Here is a 21,630-nt window from a genome sequence, read left to right as displayed (position 1 = left end):
TCCCAGCAGCCTCCACTGGACATGTTCAAATAGCAAGCCTACCACACTGTCAGCATTTTTTAAAAAGACAATATGTATGTTCTGGTGGAAAAGGGTCAATCATAGGACTAGTAGTAGCCAAATTGCTGAAAGATAACATGCCAACAAAATAGTTTATTAAATGTAGCCTTCCTTAACTCACGCAATGTCGTTATAAAGGCAGGGAATATACCATTTGACAAATACAAACACAGGCAGGGAGACTGGCTGAGAGAACTGCAGCTGTATCTGCATCAAGCGAAAAGAAAGCACCGTGCGTATTTGAGGCGACAGCTGAAGCTGGCGCTGGCGCGCGCGGAATGCGTTAGACGGCAAAAGTAGCGGTAGGCCTACTTTTATGGAAGCTGGTTACGGATATGTAACCTCACCCATTCGACTTTGAGTCGTCTGACAGTGAACAGGGCGCACACATCTCCGTGCTTTGACAAATTGGGATTTGTCATCTTGCCATTACGTTTGTTTTAATCCACTATTTGTACAGAAAATTCATATGATAAAGGAGGATATTACACTGAAACAGGTAAACGTTTTTTTCCTGCAAGACTTTAGTTGAAGATAACGTGTGTTATGTGGATGTTAAAATTCACCTGTTGGGGAGAGTTTCAAATTTGCCCCTCAAGTGTTGATCTTTAAATTGAGATTTGTAATGTACATGTTTTTAAAGAATGCTAGGCAAACTATAATTTAGTCATAAAAAAAGATGAAATATTGAAAGTTATAATGTTTCAGTCAGGCCTAGTTGACTTTGCTTTGTCATTCAGCTGTTGGGTATAAAAAAATTACACAAAAACATGTTTTGTTTAGCTGTAAAATAAAATATTCTGTTAGTTTGGTACTCTTACTTTTTAATGTCGGTCTAACATGACCAAACATCAAAGAAATCCAGATATGTTCTTTTAAAACACAGATTATTTTTTATTTGAACACACAGATTCTTCTAGCACATTGTCATGGTATTTAGTGGCAGCTGAGTATATCTGTTAGACCAAAATAGGACTTCACTTGCCAGGCCTAAATGTGTTGGTTAACTATTATATGGCAGTTCAAGTTATTTGAGGCAAATCCTTGTATGAAATGTGGGGTCAAGAAAAGTACTCATGGGTGTAACTGTAATTCAATAGACTGTAGATCTTTTTTTTTACGGTAATAACTCCTCTTGCCAATATGTTATACTCTAAATGATTAAATATGAGGTCATGATTGATAGGCTACTTAAGTTTATACACCATATGGAAGTGCTTCAACAATACTATAAATGTGCCTGGAATTATATTTTCTAATGGTATTTGTGTTTCAGCAAAGGCTTGACAACTTCTTTGTAGAGAAATGGTGACTTGGGCTTTGTGTTTGGTCACTGCATCCCTATATTGCATCATTTGGATTAGTGTCCATTTGTAATATACAAAGAGACAAGTTTGCCATAAAAAGGGTATCATTTAAAAAAAATGTAAAAAAACATTTACATGAATTATCACCATTATTATGATGCCTGGTTGTCACAGCTGGATTGAAGAGGGCAGTGTATTCTGATGACCAAATCCACAGCTGTAACAGATGCACTGATCCCAGTCTAATAGTGCATTGGTTGAGATACAATTTTTTTGTTTGAAAGAAGCCATGGGTTATTCATATATTGTTAGAATCCAGTTAATTACCTGTTACTCTCAGACTGGTAATCCATACCATCAACGTCACAGTAGTTGTCGTACTCACAGTAGTTGATGTGATATGTGCCAACACAGTTGTCTATCAGGTGTGTAATGGGAAATCTATCTGAACTTGAATTCAAAGTTAAATTTGCAACAGGTGGTCCTTTTGACAAAAATCGTTCAATCCATCAATCAGTCAAATCAATGACATTGTATTTGTTGGCCTATCTTTTTAAAAATTCAAATCAAATCAAATTGTATTGGTCACATGCACATGTTTAGCAGTACTTTGCACTGCCCTTTGTTCACCGCAAACCCCTGACTGTTTACGTCAGTATTATTACCATGTGAATTGATGAGAACATATTCAAAATGTATAGCCATGCCAGATGCCAAGCTTAGATTTCTAACACACGGATCAACAGGAACCTTTTTAGTGTCTGATGACTCTATGGCCCAAACATCTCTTGCTCATCCGATTGTCTGGGACTAAGTCTGTCCGTTTTGTCAAGGGTCTGTTGGGCGACATGCGGCTGCCGACCCTAGCTCTATCCCACCGCATATCACTCATCAGAAATAGCCATGATCACATGGCCTGGACACACAAGTGGGCTATACTTAGCGTTCTGACCCTGCACTGGGGAGGAGGAGGAGCAACCCTTTCCTCCCCTAAACTGCAGCAGCCATGAGGTGCCTGCCTCCCCAAACAGACACTCGCAAGATTTCAGATGCTCAGCAATTGTGTTTATTTATAATGTGATATTGTGTAGGCAGGGTATTAATTAATCAATCTAATGTGTTTTATAGAGGCCTTTTACAGTAGTTGTCACAAAGTGCTTTCCAGTGTAATATGTAGGGTAGTAAAAACAATGACAGATATTCAAAGTTACACACATTCTTGACGTCCATATAGGCTAGCCATTTACCACACCGCATTTCAGAAAGGGCCATTTGTAATGTTTACCTGTAAAATGGTTGCCTATTCAATGTAGTTCGTTCAGTCAGCTCAATCTGAAGTCCATCATTGGTAGATCTGTCAGACCATTACATCTTCGATGATGGTTGAGATGAATGAGACTACATTTAGTTAGCATTTTTTGGTCGAGTAAGTTTGAATATGGGAAAGAGGAGCTTAATATAATTGTTAAAGCGATATGCACAATAAATAATAAAGTGATTATGTGAAGATGAATAGGTTGTTAAATGTACGATACCGTAATGTTACCTTTTCTTTTTTTGACAGGTAACATTTGAAGAGGACCTTGTCAATTTGTCAGAGTGGCGCAGACATGACTGAGGTGGCACAGAATGTTGCGGATGTCGCATACGACACGACTGATGTGGCACACGGCCTGAACGATGTGGCACGCGACACGAGTGACGCGGCACCCGATACGAACGAGAACGCGCATGGCGACGTCGCGACCGAGTGGCACGGTCTCGGGGCACACAAAGAGGACGATGCCCCACCTGACAAGCATGACAAGGCACTTAGCGAGAATGAGGAAGAGGTTCACACCGAAGAGGACGAGGTTCACACAGAGCCTGAGGAGGACGAGGAAGACGAGGCACACGACATGAGTGAGGCGGAGCACAGGGAAAATGACACGGCAAAGGACAAGCCGATGCAAAGGTCAAGATCGAGGAAGGACAAGAAGGATGAGGCACAAAATGGTGTGGCTCACGACATGGACAATGAAAAAGAGGAAGAAGAGAGAGACCAGTTACAGAACATATCTGAAGTGGCACTGAAACAAGAGGTGAGGCACAGCCATATCTGTGAGTTTATCCTGTTGGAGTGGACGTATTAGCTTACTGAATAGTAAGGTTTACTTCTGGACATGTTCAACATGAAATATTGTCGGTTGTCGAGACAATTACTGATGTTACATCAGGGAGCGTGCCTGTAGATCTCTCATAAGGTTTCTGCAGCGTTCAACTGAATGGCACTATTCAAAACGTGTTTGAGTTCTGAGACTCTCAGCCCTATGGATCTCACTCCTATGAATCTTTCCCTTAGCACACTCCCAATCCTTTACAATTTTTTTTTTTTACATTGACACGTGTATCTTCATCTTTCTCCAGAGACTCCTGCACTTCAAAAAGCCAGTGGCCAGGAGCTACGTGCCCCAGATTGGTAAGGCTGACGTGAAGAACAAGTTTGAGGCCATGCAGAAGGCCAGGGAGGAGCGCAATAGTAGGAGGAGCCAGGAGGAGCACCAGAAGAGGAAGGAGCAGTATGTCAAGGAGAGGGAATACAACCGCAGGAAGCAACAGGTCGGAGGTCAAACAAGACAGAGATAACCCCAACTAACTGTGACCTGCATGGTATGGAGCACTAGCCTCAACAACCACAGTGTGGGTGTACTGGAGAACATCATCACATCACTTTGTGCAGATTTTTTATTTTTTTTAAATTTAATTGAAGTACCTTATAATTGTGTTTGTGTTGTGCTTTTATCCATTATTCTAAACATTTCTTTACTGATAATTACTGATAACATACTAAATCAACTGTGCATTTTATGCATGTTGTCCTTTATCACAAGCTGTATCACAGGTTGCAGCGTGGTAAAACAAACAGTGACCGATACGAGGGATTAACACATTGATACTCAGGGGGGAGGGGGGGGGGGGAGAAAACACCCTGTACTATTGTAGTCAACTCTCCGAGACGGGATGCCTTCATGCTGATCGCCCCCATGTCACAACCACATGATCCAATCAGAGGCCTCCCTGCAGGTCACATGCATGTGCAATTACACAGGATTAGGGGCTTGAGAACTTGCTGGGACCAGCATGGCTCCTGAGCGTGCAAAGCAGATGATCCCAGATAAACTGGTAACCTCTCAGCAAAGCTCTCCCTCTGATCCACCACAGATAAAAGAACTACTTGCCTCCAGTGATGAGGAGGAGGAGGTGAAGCCAGCCAAGGTAGAGAAATCCTACGTCCCCAAGATCACAGGTAGGAAATGGGGGTATTGTTGAGGGTGTAGAGGAGGGCAGGTGGGCTGTGGGAGAGGACTGAGGAAGAGGGCTCTGTTCTAATTCTCATCTCAACCCATGGGGCAAATTCATTTGGCAACAAACTGAAAGGATACGGACTGAAAAAGGGAGGGACTACCTGGACTCATCCAATAAGGAGCGCTCATTTTCAATTCCAGCTGCAAAACGTTTTAAAACGTTGCATGCCTAATGAACACGACCCTGTTTGTGCTGTGGCCTCATCTTCACCATCATCTACGTGTGGGTTCTACACTCTACAGGTAGCGTGAAGGGGAAGTTTGCCGAGATGGAGAAGCAGAGACAGGAGGAGGAGAGGAAGAGGATGGAGGAGGAGAGGAAGAAGCGCGCCACCCAGGACATCATGGAGAAAGCGAAGATGCAGAAGGAGCTGGCCAAGAAAGCCGCAGAGGTAAACATGCGGGATTACTTCCAGGTATACTGTAGTGTAGCCTATAGGGGAAGTGGGGCAGTGGGGCTGGATTGCTCAGTTGCTGCCTCTACTGAGGGACTGGCCTCCATCTATGTGTAATCAGTCAGGTAATCCTCAGCTGCCGCCCAGATGAGTTATTTTAAGTGCCATTTGAAACGCTAACAGTTGGTGCAGGTTGGAGGGAAATCCTACAGTGGAGTCCAGTGGGCTGCATGCCACAGCAGCTCTGAGAACACACATTCAGGTCGTATGCTATGAATTTTGGGTGTATCTGTCAAGTTGAACAAGGTTTTCCTCACTTGTCATCGCGTAGTGGCTTTAGTATCCTTAGAATGGATCACAAACGAAATTGCTGCTTTCGAAAGGCATTCAGCGCTAGTTGCAATGCTGTAGCTATAACCATGCCAAACTGGACCGAAGCCTGTTCTCCAAATTCATGTTGACCTAGATACAATAAGGTGGTAGATTTCAGTAAGTGACAATACACACTAGGAAGTACTAGGAAGCATTATGACTAATGCTTGTATTCAGTGCTCACTGTACACACGTTGTTGATCTCCGTTCTACTCCAGTGATCTATTTGTTTCTTGAACAAGGTGAAAGCTATATGGACTTCAATCTCCATTGTCTCCTTTCACTGCAACCTACTGCATGTACCTTGACTGTATAGTAGTGAGACAAAACTTGGGGAAGTCTTTATTGAGGGTGGGCGGTAGCTTTAACCTGAGCCAGTACTGGCCGAGTGAGCTATAAACAATTAGGCCACCGTGCTTACAAGTTCTGCTGCTGCTTGAGCCACATACACTGTCAGGTGTAGACAACATGTGACTGGCAACTGTTTCCCACACCACTGACTAAATTAGCCCCTCCTATTTTAGGGCTGACATTCACAGACTGACCCATTGAAAATGGTGGCCATTAGGCCGAAAGAATGTTCTCTTTTATGGGCTGTTAGCTTCTCTCTCTCTCTTCTCTCTCTCTCTCTCTCTCTCTCTCTCTCTCTCTCTCTCTCTCTCTCTCTCTCTCTCTCTCTCTCTCTCTCTCTCTCTCTCTCTCTCTCTCTCTGTGTTTTGTTAGTGGGGATTTTTCTCTTTATTTTGACATAACATAGGCAGGTATCAACTAGTAATTTCATAATGTATAACATAGCTTTAGTCCATTACTTGGTTAAACACAACCACTTTAGCACTTGTCAAGTTCACAAACCAGGAAATGGTTTGTGTTGCTGATGTTTTATGTGCTAAACCCCCTTTAGGAATCAATAAAGTACTGTCTTATTATATCATATCTTATCTCATGTTGAATGTAATTTCCTTTTCTCACAATGGCTCCACTTATGTCAGGAGGGAGATGACAGCATCCTGGTCTGTGTGGTGCCATCGAAGCCGTCGCGACCTCCAGGCAGGATCAAGATGAACTTTGAGGACCTGGAGAAGAACCGTGAGGAAGAGCTGAAGAAGAGGACCGAGGAGGAGAAGAAGAAGCGCTACGACGAAAACAAGCAGTCCTTCCGCGAGGCTAAGCGGCGCTCGGTTGTACAGGTGAGCTGAGGAGGACCTTTCCAATAGGCTTTGGCGGGACTGGCAGCGTAACTGTTTTAGGAGGAAATCTTGGAAAATCCATGTGATCCAAATTATATCTATGTGTCTGTGTCAAAATTCAATACAATACTTCGTGGGAATATGGTGGTCTAGGTGTAGATTGTTTATGTCAGCCCACAGGACAAAGAAAGAGCTTAAGTGTTTCAAGGAAAATCCTTAATGAAATCTATTCTGTCTGTGTCAATACCTTGTGGTAAAATGGGGGTCTAAGTGTAGATTGTTTATATCAAAGCAGGATGAGGAGCAGCCCACAGAGAAGTAGTTTTGGTAGGACAAAGGAACAGCTTACAGTGGCGTGTGAAAGTATTCACCCCCTTGGCATTTTTCCTATTTTATTGCCTTACAACCTGGTATTAAAATGGATTTTGGGGGGGGTTGTATTATTTGTTTACACAACATGCCTACCACTTTGAAGATACAAAATATATTTTATTGTGAAAGAAACAAGCAATAACACAAAAAAACAGAAAAATTGAGCGTGCGTAACTTTTCACCCCAAGGTCAATACTTTGTAGCGCCACCTTTTGCGGCAATTACAGGTGCAAGTCTCTTGGGGCATGTCTCTCTAATCTTGGCACATCTAGCCACTGCGATTTTTGCCCATTCTTCTCCAGCTCCTTCAAGTTGGATGGGTTCCGCTGGTGTACAGTCATCTTTAAGTCATACTACAGATTCTCAATTGGATTGAGGTCTGGGCTTTGACTAGGCCATTCCAAGACATTTAAATGTTTCCCCATAAACCACTCGAGTGTTGCTGTAGCAGTATGCTTCGGGTCATTGTCCTGCTGGAAGGTGAACCTCCGTCCCAGTCTCGAATCTCTGGAAGACTGAAACAGGTTTCCCTCAAGAATTTCCCTGTATTTAGCACCATCCATCATTCCTTCAATTCTGACCAGTTTCCCAGTCCCTGCCGATGAAAAACATCCTCACAGCATGATGCTGCCACCACCATGCTTCACTGTGGGGATGGTGTTCTCGGGGTGATGAGAGATGTTGGGTTTGTGCCAGACGTAGTGTTTTCCTTGATGACCAAAAGCTCAATTTCAGTTTCATCTGACCAGAGTACCTTCTTCGATATGTTTGGGGAGTCTCCCACATGCCTTTTGGCGAACACCAAACGTGTTTTCTTATTTTTTTCTTTAAACAATGGCTCTTTCTGACCACTCTTCCGTAAAGCCCAGCTCTGTGGAGTGTACGGCTTAAAATGGTCCTATGGACAGATACTCCAATCTCCGCTGTGGAGTTTTGCAGCTCCTTCAGGGTTATCTTTGGTCTCGTTGTTGCCTTTCTGATTAATGCCCTCCTTGCCTGGTCCATGAGTTTTGGAGGGCGGCCCTCTCTTGGCAGGTTTGTTGTGGTGCCATTAATTCAATTGTTTAATAGTGTATTTAATGGTGCTCCATGGGATGTTCAAAGTTTCCAATATTCTTTTATAACCCAACACTGATCTGTACTTCTCCACAACTTTGTTCCTGACCTGTTAGGAGAGCTCCTTGGTCTTCATTGTGCCACTTGCTTGGTGGTGCCCCTTGCTTAGTGGTGTTGCAGACTCTGGGGCCTTTCAGAACAGATGTATATATACACTGAGATCATGTGACAGATCACTTATATTGCACACAGGTGGACTTTATTCAACTAATTATGTGACATCTGAAGGTAATTGGTTGCGCCAGATCTTATTTAGGGGCTTCATAGCAAAGAGCGTGAATACATATGCACGCACAACCTTTCTGTTTGTAATTTTTTTCATTTCACTTCACCAATTTGACCTATTTTGTGCATGTCCATTAAATGGAATCCAAATAAAAATCCATTTAAGTTACAGGTTGTAATGCAACAAAATAGGAAAAACGCCAAGGGGGATGAATACTTTTGCAAGGCACTGTAGGTGTTTCTAGGAAAATCTCATCTTTCATGACAGCCGTTCTGTGTCACTACTTCATGTGGATATGGTGGTCTCTAAAGTAGACTGTCTTGGTCAACGCAGGATGAGGATGAGGAGCAACCCACGGAGAAGGAACAGGTGACTCCTGGGAAGCTGAAGATGACGTTTGAGGAGGCGGAGAAGGAGAGGCAGGAAAGGCTGAGGAAGCAGGCTGAGAGGGAAGCTAAACGACGTCTGCAAGAGGAGAAGAAAGCCTTCGAAGTGGCCAAGCTGGAAATGGTGACAGATCTTATAAAACACTATTAGCTCATTCCTTATTAGAATATTACGTTTCAATGGCCTGTACTTTCCTTGTGATAGCTGAGATATTTCCAACTTGCTAGATACAGTAAACCTTGGTGGTAAATTATCAGTGTGGCCATTCTGTACCAACGCTGCATATCCCCTTCATACATCCTGCAAATCTTTTCTCTTGTGCTTTTGAAGTGTCAAGTTGACTTGTGGCATCTTTAGGTCTTGATGAGACTTTTAAAGAAGCAATCTCAATCTGTCAGAGCTTGCATGTTGGTGTGTATAATGTAGTTATAAAGGTGAACATAATCTCGTAAACATGGGATGAGGCCTAAAACGATCCATCTTTTCTGAACAAGAAAACCCCTCTGAAAAAAACCTGTATTAAACAGTCAATGCATTGATTACAGTAGCATTTACTTAGCACTACGTACAATCAAGCTTCGATAAGGTGCTTTGAGGCTTTTCCCAGATTGAACCTGCACTGTTGTTGTTGTTAGCGCTGCGTTCTAACCAACTGAGCTATACTTCCCAGCCTTGTGCCTTGTGTGATTTTGGAAGTTGATGTGTTTGCAGGGCGACGATGAGGAGGACTCACAAGGAGCTCAGGGCGAGAGAGAGGTGATCCAGCCTGGTAAACTAAGGCTGAGCTTCGAGGAGCTTGAGAAACAGAGGGTAGAGAATGAGCGCAAGGCAGCAGAGGCAGAGTACAAGAGACGAATGGAAGAGGAGAGGAGGGCTTTCGCTGAGGCCAGGAAAAGCATGGTCAGTGAGAGTAATATAATGGTCACTACACCTGGTCCCCAGATCTGTTTGTGCTATCTTGCCATCTCCTATGGTCATTGCCATGTCATAGGAGATGGTTTGGAGTTCCTTTTTCATACTGATACCACCCCGAGATGTCAGACACTAGTTTGAGCTCTTTCGTTGTTGTCCTCCTTCTCCAGATAGTGGATGATGATGATGAGATGTTCCTGGCCATGCTGAACCTGGAGGGCAGCAAGCCAGGGAAGCTGTGCGTCAGCTTCGAGGATAAGGAGCGTCAGAGGAGAGAGGCGGAGGAGAAGAAAGCAGAGGAGGAGGCCAAGAGGAGGCTGGAGGAGGAGAAGAGGCTCTTTGCAGAGGCCCGCAAGAATATGGTAGGACTGGGTAACATACCCATAAAGATCCTACAATTCACTAGTGGAATTTGGTATCTTAGCATCATGATAAAAAAAATCTGCCATCTTGCCAGGAAAAAAATAATATTTTAGGCACATTTGTGAATCATAGGATCTCTATGAACACACCTCTGCAGGCAGCACCAGCATGTTGCTTATGAAGCCCTGCGCTAACATGTAGGTTATAGTAGGCTACGTTCAGAAGGAGCATGTGAAAAGATTACAAATATTTTGATGAATAATTTATTCCTGTTTTTTCATCATGATTAGAGCCACAACTTGTCTTGCGTGTGTGTATGTCATAGATGAATACCTTCAGTTTCTCACGCTGTGCGCTATTTTGAACTCGGCTTGATCCAGATGTGTCATCTGAGCTCATATCCAATGTAATGCTCACACTTTAAACAAACTGCAAATGACATTTGCTTATAAATGATTTGTGTAGGCCTTATGAAGGCCTTATTATGACTCCATAGTTCTTATCGTTCATTTAAAGTTATAGTCTGTTTAAAGTGGGACCAATGTTGCTATAATCTACTGGAAACTAACCCCAATATTAACATTTGAGGAAGTCTATATTTAATATAAGAACTCAATCTCTAATTGGTCTATAATAGGACATGGATTAATCCTACATGATGATGTAACGTTACTGAAACACTACACTTGCAATTGCTGTTCCTACTTTCAAATTATCTTCTTAAAGAGCCCCCTGGATCGGGAAAAATCTAAGACTTCATATCAAGATGGAGAAGTAAGATATTTTCACTTTCAAATGACAATTGTACTTGTACACTGACTAAGAAGAAATAACACAGTGTTTCCCATGAACTGCTAATACTGTAAGTTCTTATTGTAAGTCAAAGGTCATATGCATGGATGTGAATGGTCTGTATGAATGGGATATTCAGTAGGCATACTAACACTGCTGGCTTGCTTTAAAAGTGGCTCCCCATCAGTGTGTAATAATGTGTCCTGGTTACTTGGACTGATTCTACAATGATGTTGAAAGACTTACTAGAACGAGATTAAAAATATTAATCTCATTCTATGGCTTTTTACAGTATCTGGTGAGAAGATCAATGTGTTTTGGTTCTCTTAGCTTTGCTGTTCAATGTGACTATGTTGCTTAGCTTCGCTTTTCATTGGGTGCTTCACTGTTTGTGAATCATTCTGGGAGGGTTAAACCGGTGGATTAAATTGCTATTGGAAGCTGATATGATGATTGATTTGTGATTCAAGATTATTTGTGCTGTTTGGTTCTGATTGGTTTATAGTGAAATGTCAAATGACACAATGCTCTGTGTTTGTATTCCGCCAGGTGCTAGACGAGGAAGAGGAAGGGATGTTCAAGAGCGAGTCCCAGGAAGCATTGCACCCTGGGAAACTAGAGATGAACTTCGAGGAGCTGCTGAAGCAGAAGGAGGAAGCCGATAGGAAGCGCAAGGTGGAGGCGCGCAAAAAGAAAATGGAGCAGGAGAAACTGGAGTTTGAGCAGCTCAGACAAGAGATGGGAGAGGTCAGTCATCAACATGGTATCAGTCTCACAATGCTCTTAACTAAAACCCACATGGGAATTCTCATGGATATTGGCATGGAACTACCAACTGCAGAGATTGATGACAAGATGAGGAGAACCAGGGACTGTATTTATCAAGCGTCTCAGAGTAGGAGTGCTGATTTATGATCAGTTTTGCCTTTTAGATCACAATCCCAAGATTACATGGACAGGTGGAACCTGATCCTAGATCAGCCCTCCTACTATGAGACGCTTGATACATACGGCTCCAGTTTAAACCATGAGACCAACAGTGAGGTCCAAAAGTATTGAGACAGTGGCAATTGTTTTGTTGTTTTGGCTCTGTACTCCAGCACTTTGGATTTGAAATGATACAAGCAGGTATTCTCATCCATACCGGGTGAACTGTTTAGAAAGTACAGCACTTTTTGTACGCAGTCCCCCAATATTAGGGACCAAAACTATTTGGACAAATTCACTTATATGTGTATTAAATTAGTCAAAAGTTGAGTATTTGGTGCCATATTCCTAGCAGCAATGATTACCACAAGCTTTTGACTTTCCATAATCATGGTAGAATTGACAATAATGTATAAGTGTTTAGAAACATATTCTATTCTTATTAACAATAAAAGTTTAATAAACTCCAAAATGACACAATACATTATAATTTCAATTGGGCACAAAATAATCTGAAATACAACCTAAACAAACAGCAAATGAATCCAACAAGTTCGTAGAGTCACAAGCTTAATGTCATCATTGTGCGCTAGGGATATGGGACCAAGTACTAAAATTTTTACTAAAGTGTTGTAATTTGTAAATGGTTCAACCGATACGGATGAAAATACCCTCAAATTAAAGACAGTCTGCACTAACCTCGTAGTCAATTGTACCATTTCAAATCCAAAGTGCTGGACTACAGAGCCAATACAACAACAAAAAGATGTCACTGTCCCAATACTTTTGGAGCTCACTGTATGCTTCGATTGTGATCGTATCCTCATCACTCATCAGTTCAACGTGCTTCTTTCCAAAGGATGAAGTGAATGAGAGCTCTGATACAGTGAGTAAGGAGTATGAGGAGCTGAAGAAACTCAAGAGGACCGGCTCCATCCAGGCCAAGAACCTCAAGTCCAAGTTTGAGAAGATCAAGCAGTTGAAAGACGAGGAGATCCAGAAAACGATTGAGGACGTGAGAGCAAAGAGAAAGGCCGTAGACGAGGAAATCAAAGAGAGGGAAGAAGAGCGGGTCCAGGAGGTATATATTTGAGCATGGTCCTTCAGAATCGCTTAGGAACGCCAACGTGTTGGTCTGTATCATGTTCTTCTGAAATCACTCACTGTGAGGGCTGTTTTTTTCAGGAGGATGATGAAGGCAAAAAGGACGCAGAGAAGGGGGCTGAGGAGGCTCCGTTCAGACAGAAGGTGGACATGCGCGCACGGTTCGAACAAATGGCCAAAGCCAGAGAGGGGGAGGAGAGGAAAAGGGTGGAGGAACAGAAACTGCAGAGGATGCAGTTCGAGCAGCAAGAGATTGACGCCGCTCTCCAAAAAGTAAATCCCTCTTTCATCGGGTTCAATCATCGGGTTTCTCGTTGTTAAACTGTGGGCATCCTTGACACGCATGCCATTCTAAAAACGCATGACAGCTCAGTTCAGCCCGAAGTGGTAATGTGAGAGGGGGGAGGGGTTCCACAAATCTAAAATGTGATATCACGTGTCATGTCTTTGGCAGAAAAGGGAAGATGAGGAGGAGGAAGAGGGAAGCATCATCAATGGCTCGGCAGCCTATGAGGATGAGGAGGACCACGCCAGGTCGGGGGCTCCGTGGTTTAAGAAGCCCCTGAAGAACCAATCGGTGGTGGATGCCGAGCCAGTGCGGTTCACGGTGAAGATCACCGGGGAGCCCAAGCCGGAGGTGACCTGGTGGTTTGAGGGGAATATGCTCCAGGACTGTGAGGACTATCAGTACATAGAGAGAGGGGAGACATTCTGCCTCTACCTACCAGAGACCTTCCCAGAGGATGAGGGAGAGTACATGTGCAAAGCTGTCAACAGCAGAGGCACCGCTGCCAGCACCTGTATCCTAACGATAGAAAGTAAGCAATCGTCCGTCTGACTACCACTGCATGCCTGCATTATACCACTTCCTGTTTTAGTTTTCTGATCTTCCTATGATTGGATGGGATCGCATGCTCCTCTTTCTATGATTGGATGGGATCGCATGTTCCTCTTCCTCATTGGCTTGGTTCCGCTGGTTCATCTATGGGTAACACCTCCCTTTTCTGTTTCTCTCTTCCAGCTGAGGACTACTGATGCTTTCCTTTTTCTGGAACTTTCCCTGTCTCTCTCACTCTTTTTGTATAACGTAATATCTCATGTTAGAGCCAAAAAGAGGAGGAAACAGCATTATGCTAGCCATTCCTTCTAGGGATACACACAAAATGAAAAGTGCAAGATCATGTTGTTTACGTATTGCTCATCATTCATCCCTTTCATTATTATGTTTAGGATGAAATCTGTGCCAAATCACATATTGGTCCCATGAGTGATTGCTGCCATGAATGACGTTCAGATTGATTTTGTGATCATATCAGAGATGACAACGCCTGTGCATCTGAGAAAATGTCCCTTCAAAGGTCAAATTTCATAAAGTTTCATTTGAGAATATGGTGCAACCCAATTTAAAGCCTTTTGAAATCCCTGTGAAATAGATACAGCAGTATGCACAATCTATCTGAAACATTGGTTACTAATAAAAAGATCTATTTAGGATTTTTGTTTATTTTCTTTTTTAATATTTTGTTAATCTAAAAGGTACACAAAGATTTTTCATATCCCAAAAGTTTTTTTCTTCATGTTGAGCTAAAATACAACTCTACATGATATGCATTATATAGTTGTATGGTTTGAAATATAATGACACAATTGGTTTTATGCTAGCCTAAATATTTGTGATACGTTTATTTAAAGTTTTAATAAAATTAGCTAAATACCAGTCTCTGTGCAACTGTTGTATCATTTATTTTAACATGAATTACAGTGATGTAAATGCATGGATGGAGGGATGGATGGATGGAAGGATGGATGGAGGGAGGGAGGGGAGGGTTTCTACTTATTCCATTCGATTCTATTCTATTCTAGGGCATTTGTAGTTTATTACAATGTTGTAAGACATATACTATTTTCAGTTGCACCTTTTGCAAGTTTGGGGTCACTTAGAAATGTCCTTGTTTTTGAAACAATAGTTTGAGAAAGAGATGCCTCACAAGTCCTCTACTAGCAGCTTCATTTAAATAGTACCAGCAAAACACCCGTCTCAACGTCAAGGTGAGGTGATGTCAGGCGACTCCGGGATGCTGGCTTTCTAAGCAGAGTTCCTCTGTCCAGTGTCTGTGTTCTTTTGCCCATCTTAATCTTTTATTTTTATTGGCCAGTCTGAGATATGGCTTTTTCTTTGCAACTCTGCCTAGAAGGTCAGCATCCCAGAGTCGTCGCTTCACTGCTGACGTTGAGACTGGTGTTTTGCAGGTACTATTTAACAAATCTGCCAGTTGAGGACTTGTGAGGGTTCTGTTTCTCAAACTAGACACCGGGGCCTCCCACTCCTCTTTCTATTCAGGTTAGAGCCAGTTTGCGCTGTTCTGTGAAGGGAGTAGTACACAGCGTTGAACGAGATCTTCAGTTTCTTGTCAATTTCTATCATCGAATAGCCATCATTTCTCAGAACAAGAATAGACTGACAAGTTTCAGAAGAAATGTATTTGTTTCTGGCCATTTTGAGCCTGTAATCGAACCCACAAATGCTAATGCTCCAGATACCCAACTAGTCTAAAGAAGGACAGTTGTATTGCTTCTTTAATCAGCACAACTGTTTTCAGCTGTGCTAACATAATTGCAAAAGGGTTTTCTAATGATCAATTAGCCTTTTAAAATGATAGACTTGGATTAGCTAACACAACGTACCATTGGAACACGGAGTGATGGTTGCTGATAATGGGCCTATGTAGATATTCGCTCTGGATAAGAGCGTCTGCTAAATGACTTAAATGTAATGTAAATGTAATATTCCATTATAAATCAGCCGTTTCCAGCTACAATCGTCATTTACAACATTAACACTGTACACTGTATTTCTGATCAATTTTATGTTATTTTAATGGACAATTTAAAAAAAAAATATTTCAAAAACAAGGACATTTCTAATTGACAAACTTTTGAACGACAGTATACAGTATATATATTGTACAATCAATGTGTGCAAAGCTCTTAGAGATGTCGCCAGAAAGACTGCTGTAATTCTAACTTGTATTGACTGAGGGTTGTGGAGACTTATGTAAATGAGATATTTCTGTATTCCATTTTCAAATCAAATGTTATTTGTCACATACATATGGTTAGCAGATGTTAATGCGAGTGTAGCGAGATTCTTTTGCTTCTATTTTCGACAGTGCAGTAGTATCCTACAGTAACAGTAACGATTCCCCAACAACAACCTACTACACACACATCTAAAGGGGTGAATGAGAATATGTACATATAAGTATATGGATGAGCGATGGCCGAGCGGCATAGGCAAGGTGCAATATATGGTATAAAATACAGTATATACATGTGGTATGAGTAATGTAAGATATGGAAACATTTTTAAAGTGCATTGTATAAAGTGACTTGTGATCCATTTATTAAAGTGGCCAGTGATTGGGTCTCAATGTAGGCAGCAGCCTCTCTGTGTTAGTGATTGCTGTTTAGCAGTCTGATGGCCTTGAGATAGAAGCTGTTTTTCAGTCTCTCGGTCCCAGCTTTGATGCACCTGTACTGATCTCAGCTTCATGATGGTAGCGGTGTGACCAGGCAGTGGCTCAGGTGGTTGATGTCCTTGATGATCTTTTTGGCCTTCCTGTGACATCGGGTGCTGTAGGTTTCATGGAGGGCAGGTAGTTTGCCCCCGGTGATGCATTGTGCAGTCCGCACCACCCTCTGGAGAGCCTTGCGGTTGAGGGCGGCACAGTTGCTGTACCAGGCTGTGATAAGCCCGACAGGATGCTCTCGATTGTGCATCTGTAAAAGTTTGTCAGGGTTTTGGGTGACAAGCCAAATTTCTTCAGCCTCCTGAGGTTGAAGAGGAGCTGTTACGCCTTCTTTACCCCACTGTCTGTGTAGGTGGACCATTTCAGTTTGTCTGTAATGAGTACGCCTAGGAAATTAAAACTTTCCACCTTCTCCACTGCTGTCCCTTCGATGTGGATAGGGGGGTGCTCCCTCTGCTGTTTCCCGAAGTCCACTATCATCTTCTTTGTTTTGTTGACATTGAGTGAGAGGTTGTTTTCCTGACACCACACTCCGAGAGCCTTCACCTCCTCCCTATAGGCTGTGTTGTTGTTGTTGGTAATCAAGTCCACTACTGTTGTGTCATCTGAAAACTTGATGATTGAGTTGGAGGCGTGCATAACTACGCACCCTTGTGGGGCCCCAGTGTTGAGGGTCAGCGAAGTGGAGATGTTGGTTCCGACCTTCACCAACTGGGGGCGGCCTGTCAGAAAGTCCAGGACCCAATTGCACAGGGCAGGGTTGAGACCCAGGGCCTCCAGCTTGATAATGAGCTTAGTGGGTACTATGGTGTTGAATGCTGTGCTGTAGTCAATGAACAGCATTCTTACAGTTATATATTTATTTTATGTCACCTTAATTTAACCAGGTAGGCCAGTTGAGAACAAGTTCTCATTTACAACTGCGACCTGGCCAAGATAAAGCAAAGCAGTCTAACACACACAACACAGAGTTACACATGGGATAAACAAACGTACAATCAATAACACAATGGAAAGATCTATATACAGTGTGGGCAAATGTAGTAAGATTATGGAGGTAAGGCAATAAATAGGCCATAGTGGCAAAATAATTACAATTTATCAATTAAACACTTGAGTGATAGATGAACAGAAGATGAATGTGCAAGTAGAGATACTGGGGTGCAAATGAGCAACAACAAAAAAATAACAATATAGAGATGAGGTAGTTGGGTGGGCTATTTACAGATGTACGCCACAGGATGTTTTTGTGCTGGTCAAGGGCAGTCAAGTCTGGAGTGAACAAGGGCTATATCTGTTCTAAGTTCTACATTTTTTTTGTATGGGGCATGCTTATTTAAGATGTTGAGGAAAGCACTTTTAAAGAATAACCAGGCATCCTCTACTGACGGATTGAGGTCCTTCCGGGATACCTGGGCAAGGTAGATTAGAAAGGCCTGCTCGCTGAAGTGTTTTAAGGAGCGTTTGACAGTGATGAGGGGTGGTCGTTTGACCGAAGACCCATTACGAATGCAGGCAATGAGGCAGTGATCGCTGAGATCCTGGTTGAAGACAGCAGAGGTGTATTTAGAGGGCAGGTTGGTCAGGAAAATCTATGAGGGTGCCCGTGTATATGGATTTAGGGTTGTACCTGGTAGGTTTCTTGATCATTTGTGTGAGATTGAGGGCATCTATCTTAGATTGTAGGATGGCCAGGGTGTTAAGCATATCCCAGTTTAGGTCACCTAACAGTACTAACTCTAAAGATAAATGGGGGGTAATTACTTCACATATGGGGTACAGGGCACAGCTGGGGGCTGAGGGGGGTCTATAACAAGTGGCAACATTGAGAGACTTATTTCTGGAAAGGTGGATTTTTAAAAGTAGAAGCTTGAACTGTTTGGGCACAGACCTGGATTGCATTACAGAACTGTGCAACTCTGCAACTCTCTGCAGTAGATTGCAACTCCACCCCCTTTGGCAGTTCTATCTAAGCGGAACATTTTGTAGTTGGGAATGGAAATGTCAGAATTATTGGTAGCCTTCCTAAGCCAGGATTCAGACACGGCTAGGACATCAGGGTTGGCAGAGTGTGCTAAAGCAGTGAATAAAACAAACTTAGGAAGGAGGCTTCTGATGTTAACATGCATGAAACCAAGTATTTTACGGTTACAGAAGGCAACAAATGATAGCGCCTGGGGAGTAGGAGTGGAACTGGGGGCTACAGGGCCTGGGTTAACCAGGAGGAGTAGGATAAGGAGGAGTAGGATAAGGATACGGCTAAAGGCTATAAGAACTGGTTGTTTTGTGCGTTGAGGACAGAGAATAAAAGGAACAGATTTCTGGGCGTGGTAAAATAGATTCGGGGCATAATGTACAGACAATGGTATGGTAGGATGTGAATACAGTGGAGGTAAACCTAGGCGTTGAGTGATGATGAGAGAGGTTTCATCTCTGGAGACACCACTTAAGCCAGGTGAGGTCTCTGCATGTGTGTGTGGTGGGACAAAAGAGGGCATTTTGGGTGGGACTGAGGGCTCTACAGTGAAATAAAACAATAAGAACTAGCTAAGACAGCATATATCAGACAAGGCATATTGACATTAGAGAGCGGCATAAAGCAATCACAGGTGTTGATCAGGAGGGCTAAGACAACAACGGGTAAATGGCGATGACTGGGCAGAGCGGGTCAGTTAGGTACATGCAAGACCTGAGTTCGAGGCTGGGGCCGACAGGCGAACAAAATTAGGTACCGTGTTATTGAAACAGTCCAGGGGGAATCAGCTGTGTAGCCGAGTGATCATAGGGTCAAAAGAGCAGTAACAGGTGAATCAGGGTGCCATTCGGTAGTCACTACTACACTAGGCAAGCAGGGGACACAGCATTCAGAAAAGCTAGTAGATGGTTCTTCGGTGACATCGTAACAGAATAGCCTGTTGAGACCACATCGGGCGATCACGTTGGTGGTCCAGTCGTGATCGATCGATGGGGCTCCGTGTTGACAATAAAGGGTCCAGGCCAATTGGCAGAGGAGGTATTGTAGCCCTAGAATTAGCTGGTGGGCCTAGCTCGAGGTTAGCTGGTGCTTGCTTCGGGACAGAGGCATTAGCTAACAGTAGCCACTCGTTTGCAGCTAGGTAGCTGCGATGATCCATGTAATGATCCAGAGCGGCAGGAATCCGGTGATGTCCCCCTGATGGGTGAGAATAATATACAAGCTGTTAAGGAGAACCTTGACGACCTTTTACCTAGCCGGTGGGGATTCCGGTGGGGTGCCCCCACCTAGTACTGGCAACACTAGCTGCAGTAACCCATGGGGAGTTGGTCACACTCGGACAATCAGAGAGGTGGCAAATTATGCTTGGGAAAATGGTCACAAGGGGAACCAGTGTGTGTGTGTGTGTTTCAGGGAAAGGAGGTGTATCTGATTTCCTTCAGCTAGGACTTGAAATTGGTTAATCAAATCTCCCCATTTTTCCTACATCTTGCATGCCTTCTCAAACAGCTGCAACTGTATAGACATTCGCACATCAAGTCCTTTCTGGAGTTGGGCTCGGGATGGAACAACTGTTGAACATCTGAGCTTGCGGTTGTTTGTGAGGGAAGAGTGGGGAGTGTGTATGTGTATGTGTATGTGTATGTGTATGTGTATGTGTATGTGTATGTGTATGTGTGTGTGTGTGTGTGTGTGTGTGTGTGTGTGTGTGTGTGTGTGTGTGTGTGTGTGTGTGTATCCCACATCTGTTGCTATGGGGTAATGACGTTAGGGACAATATAGGATGAATCACAATAATTGTTTGCTAAAATAATAATTGCTTGCCAAAAATGTAATTTTTTTAAGGGAAATCCTTCCTTAATTGTGGAAATGAAGAGATTCAATGTACTGATTCCATGCCACATGGTTTATGAACTTATACTCAAAACGACGCCGGATTCAAAACTTTGAATTTTTCAATTTCTATTATTATACAGAATTCTTGCAACCAATATAATGTTATATATATGGGGGGATACAACCATGCAGATTTGGCTGTGAAGAGAGACAGAATCATTAGATCATTTGTTTTGGTACTGTCCACATGTAGCTTGTTTTTGGTCACAGGTCCAGGAATGGCTGAAGAATTGCAACATTTACCTGGAGCTAACTCTGCAGATGGCACTACTGGGTGATTTGAAAAGTCATAGTCAATCGATCAACAATATAATAATACTTTTAACAAAAATGTAGACAGTAGGCCTAATATCCATGCATATTGTGTAATAACTGTATTGTTTACTTTGTGACATAAGCTAGCTGTGTGACCCAACCATGGAAATGTAATTCAAACCATTAAGTGCTATGATAAAACTGGCTCTCATGAGGACTGCCACAGGAAAGGAAGACCCAGAGTTACCTCTGTTGCAGAGGATAAGTTCATTAGAGTTAAACCGCACCTCAGATTGCAGCCCAAATAAATGCTTCCCAGAGTTCAAGTAACAGTCACATCTCAACATCAACTGTTCAGATGAGACTGCATGAATCAGGCCTTCATGGTCAAATTGCTGCAAAGAAACCACGACTAAAGGACACCAATAATAAGAAGAGACTTGCTTGGGCCAAGAAACACAAGCAATGTGTCAGGACCCGGTTACGAACCCGGGTCTCCAGAGTGAGAAACAGTCACTTAACCAACTGAGCCACGAATAGTCGGCAGAACCCAGAAGATGAGGCAGACACAGCAGTACCTGAGACGGTGTATTTAATGAAGTAAAAAGTGAAGTTCTTCAGGAAAACATGTAACTCCACAACCTCAAAAGGAATTCCACAAGAACAAAGGTAATCCTCCAAGACAAAGGGACCGATGTATTTTTGGGACAGCTTGCGAGACTCCACCCGTAGAGGTAAGTCTCTTGTGGAGAGCCAGACTCTCTGGCCGGGGCGCAGGGTAGGCCCGGGACGGCGACGTCTGTTGGCTTGTTGTTGGTACCTCTGTGAGGAACGCATAAGATTAAGACGGGTCTTCCTCCACATAAGCCGACAGCGTCTGACGAACTTCAAGGCTGAAGGCACTCTGAATTCTGCCTCCTGGTCCGGGAACAATGGAGGGGCATAGCCAAACTGACACTCGTGCGGGGACATACCAGTGGAGGAGGAGCGCAAGGTGTTGTGCGCGTATTCGGCCCAAACAATGAAGGACGACCATGTGGACGGGTTGTTACGAGTCATACATCGGAGGGTGGTTTCCAGCTCTTGATTCATCCTCTCTGTTTGGCCGTT

At 43.1% G+C, this 21,630-nt stretch overlaps 1 protein-coding gene across 2 annotated transcripts; it reads left to right on the top strand.

The window, feature by feature from the left end:
* Window positions 1-245: 245 nt before the first annotated feature.
* On the top strand, window positions 246-14,581 carry LOC123998130 (nexilin-like). Of its 2 annotated transcripts, XM_046303071.1 has the most exons (15): window positions 266-559; window positions 2,932-3,448; window positions 3,774-3,965; window positions 4,569-4,653; window positions 4,955-5,103; window positions 6,468-6,665; window positions 8,713-8,889; window positions 9,478-9,666; window positions 9,849-10,040; window positions 10,768-10,815; window positions 11,383-11,580; window positions 12,620-12,841; window positions 12,946-13,137; window positions 13,319-13,682; window positions 13,886-14,581. In XM_046303071.1, the coding sequence occupies exons 2-15, from the start codon at window positions 2,978-2,980 to the stop codon at window positions 13,897-13,899; spliced, it is 2,691 nt and encodes an 896-aa protein (XP_046159027.1). In that variant the 5' UTR covers window positions 266-559; window positions 2,932-2,977; the 3' UTR covers window positions 13,900-14,581. The 2 variants fall into 2 exon arrangements, with proteins under 2 accessions (XP_046159028.1, XP_046159027.1); XM_046303072.1 differs by lacking the exons at window positions 10,768-10,815; window positions 13,886-14,581 and having other exon boundaries at window positions 246-559; window positions 13,319-13,858.
* Window positions 14,582-21,630: the final 7,049 nt, after the last annotated feature.

Source organism: Oncorhynchus gorbuscha, linkage group LG15 (genome assembly GCF_021184085.1).
Source record: "Oncorhynchus gorbuscha isolate QuinsamMale2020 ecotype Even-year linkage group LG15, OgorEven_v1.0, whole genome shotgun sequence".
NCBI classification, from domain to species: Eukaryota; Metazoa; Chordata; class Actinopteri; order Salmoniformes; family Salmonidae; genus Oncorhynchus; species Oncorhynchus gorbuscha.
This window is presented reverse-complemented; position numbering and strand designations above follow the sequence as displayed.

Coding starts and splice junctions, on each gene's coding strand:
- LOC123998130 (XM_046303071.1), top strand. CDS start 2,978: ATGACTGAGGTGGCACAGAATGTTGCGGATGTCGCATACGACACGACT. Junction 8,890..9,477: donor AAGTGGCCAAGCTGGAAATG/GTGACAGATCTT, acceptor ATGTGTTTGCAG/GGCGACGATGAGGAGGACTC. Junction 11,581..12,619: donor TCAGACAAGAGATGGGAGAG/GTCAGTCATCAA, acceptor TTCTTTCCAAAG/GATGAAGTGAATGAGAGCTC.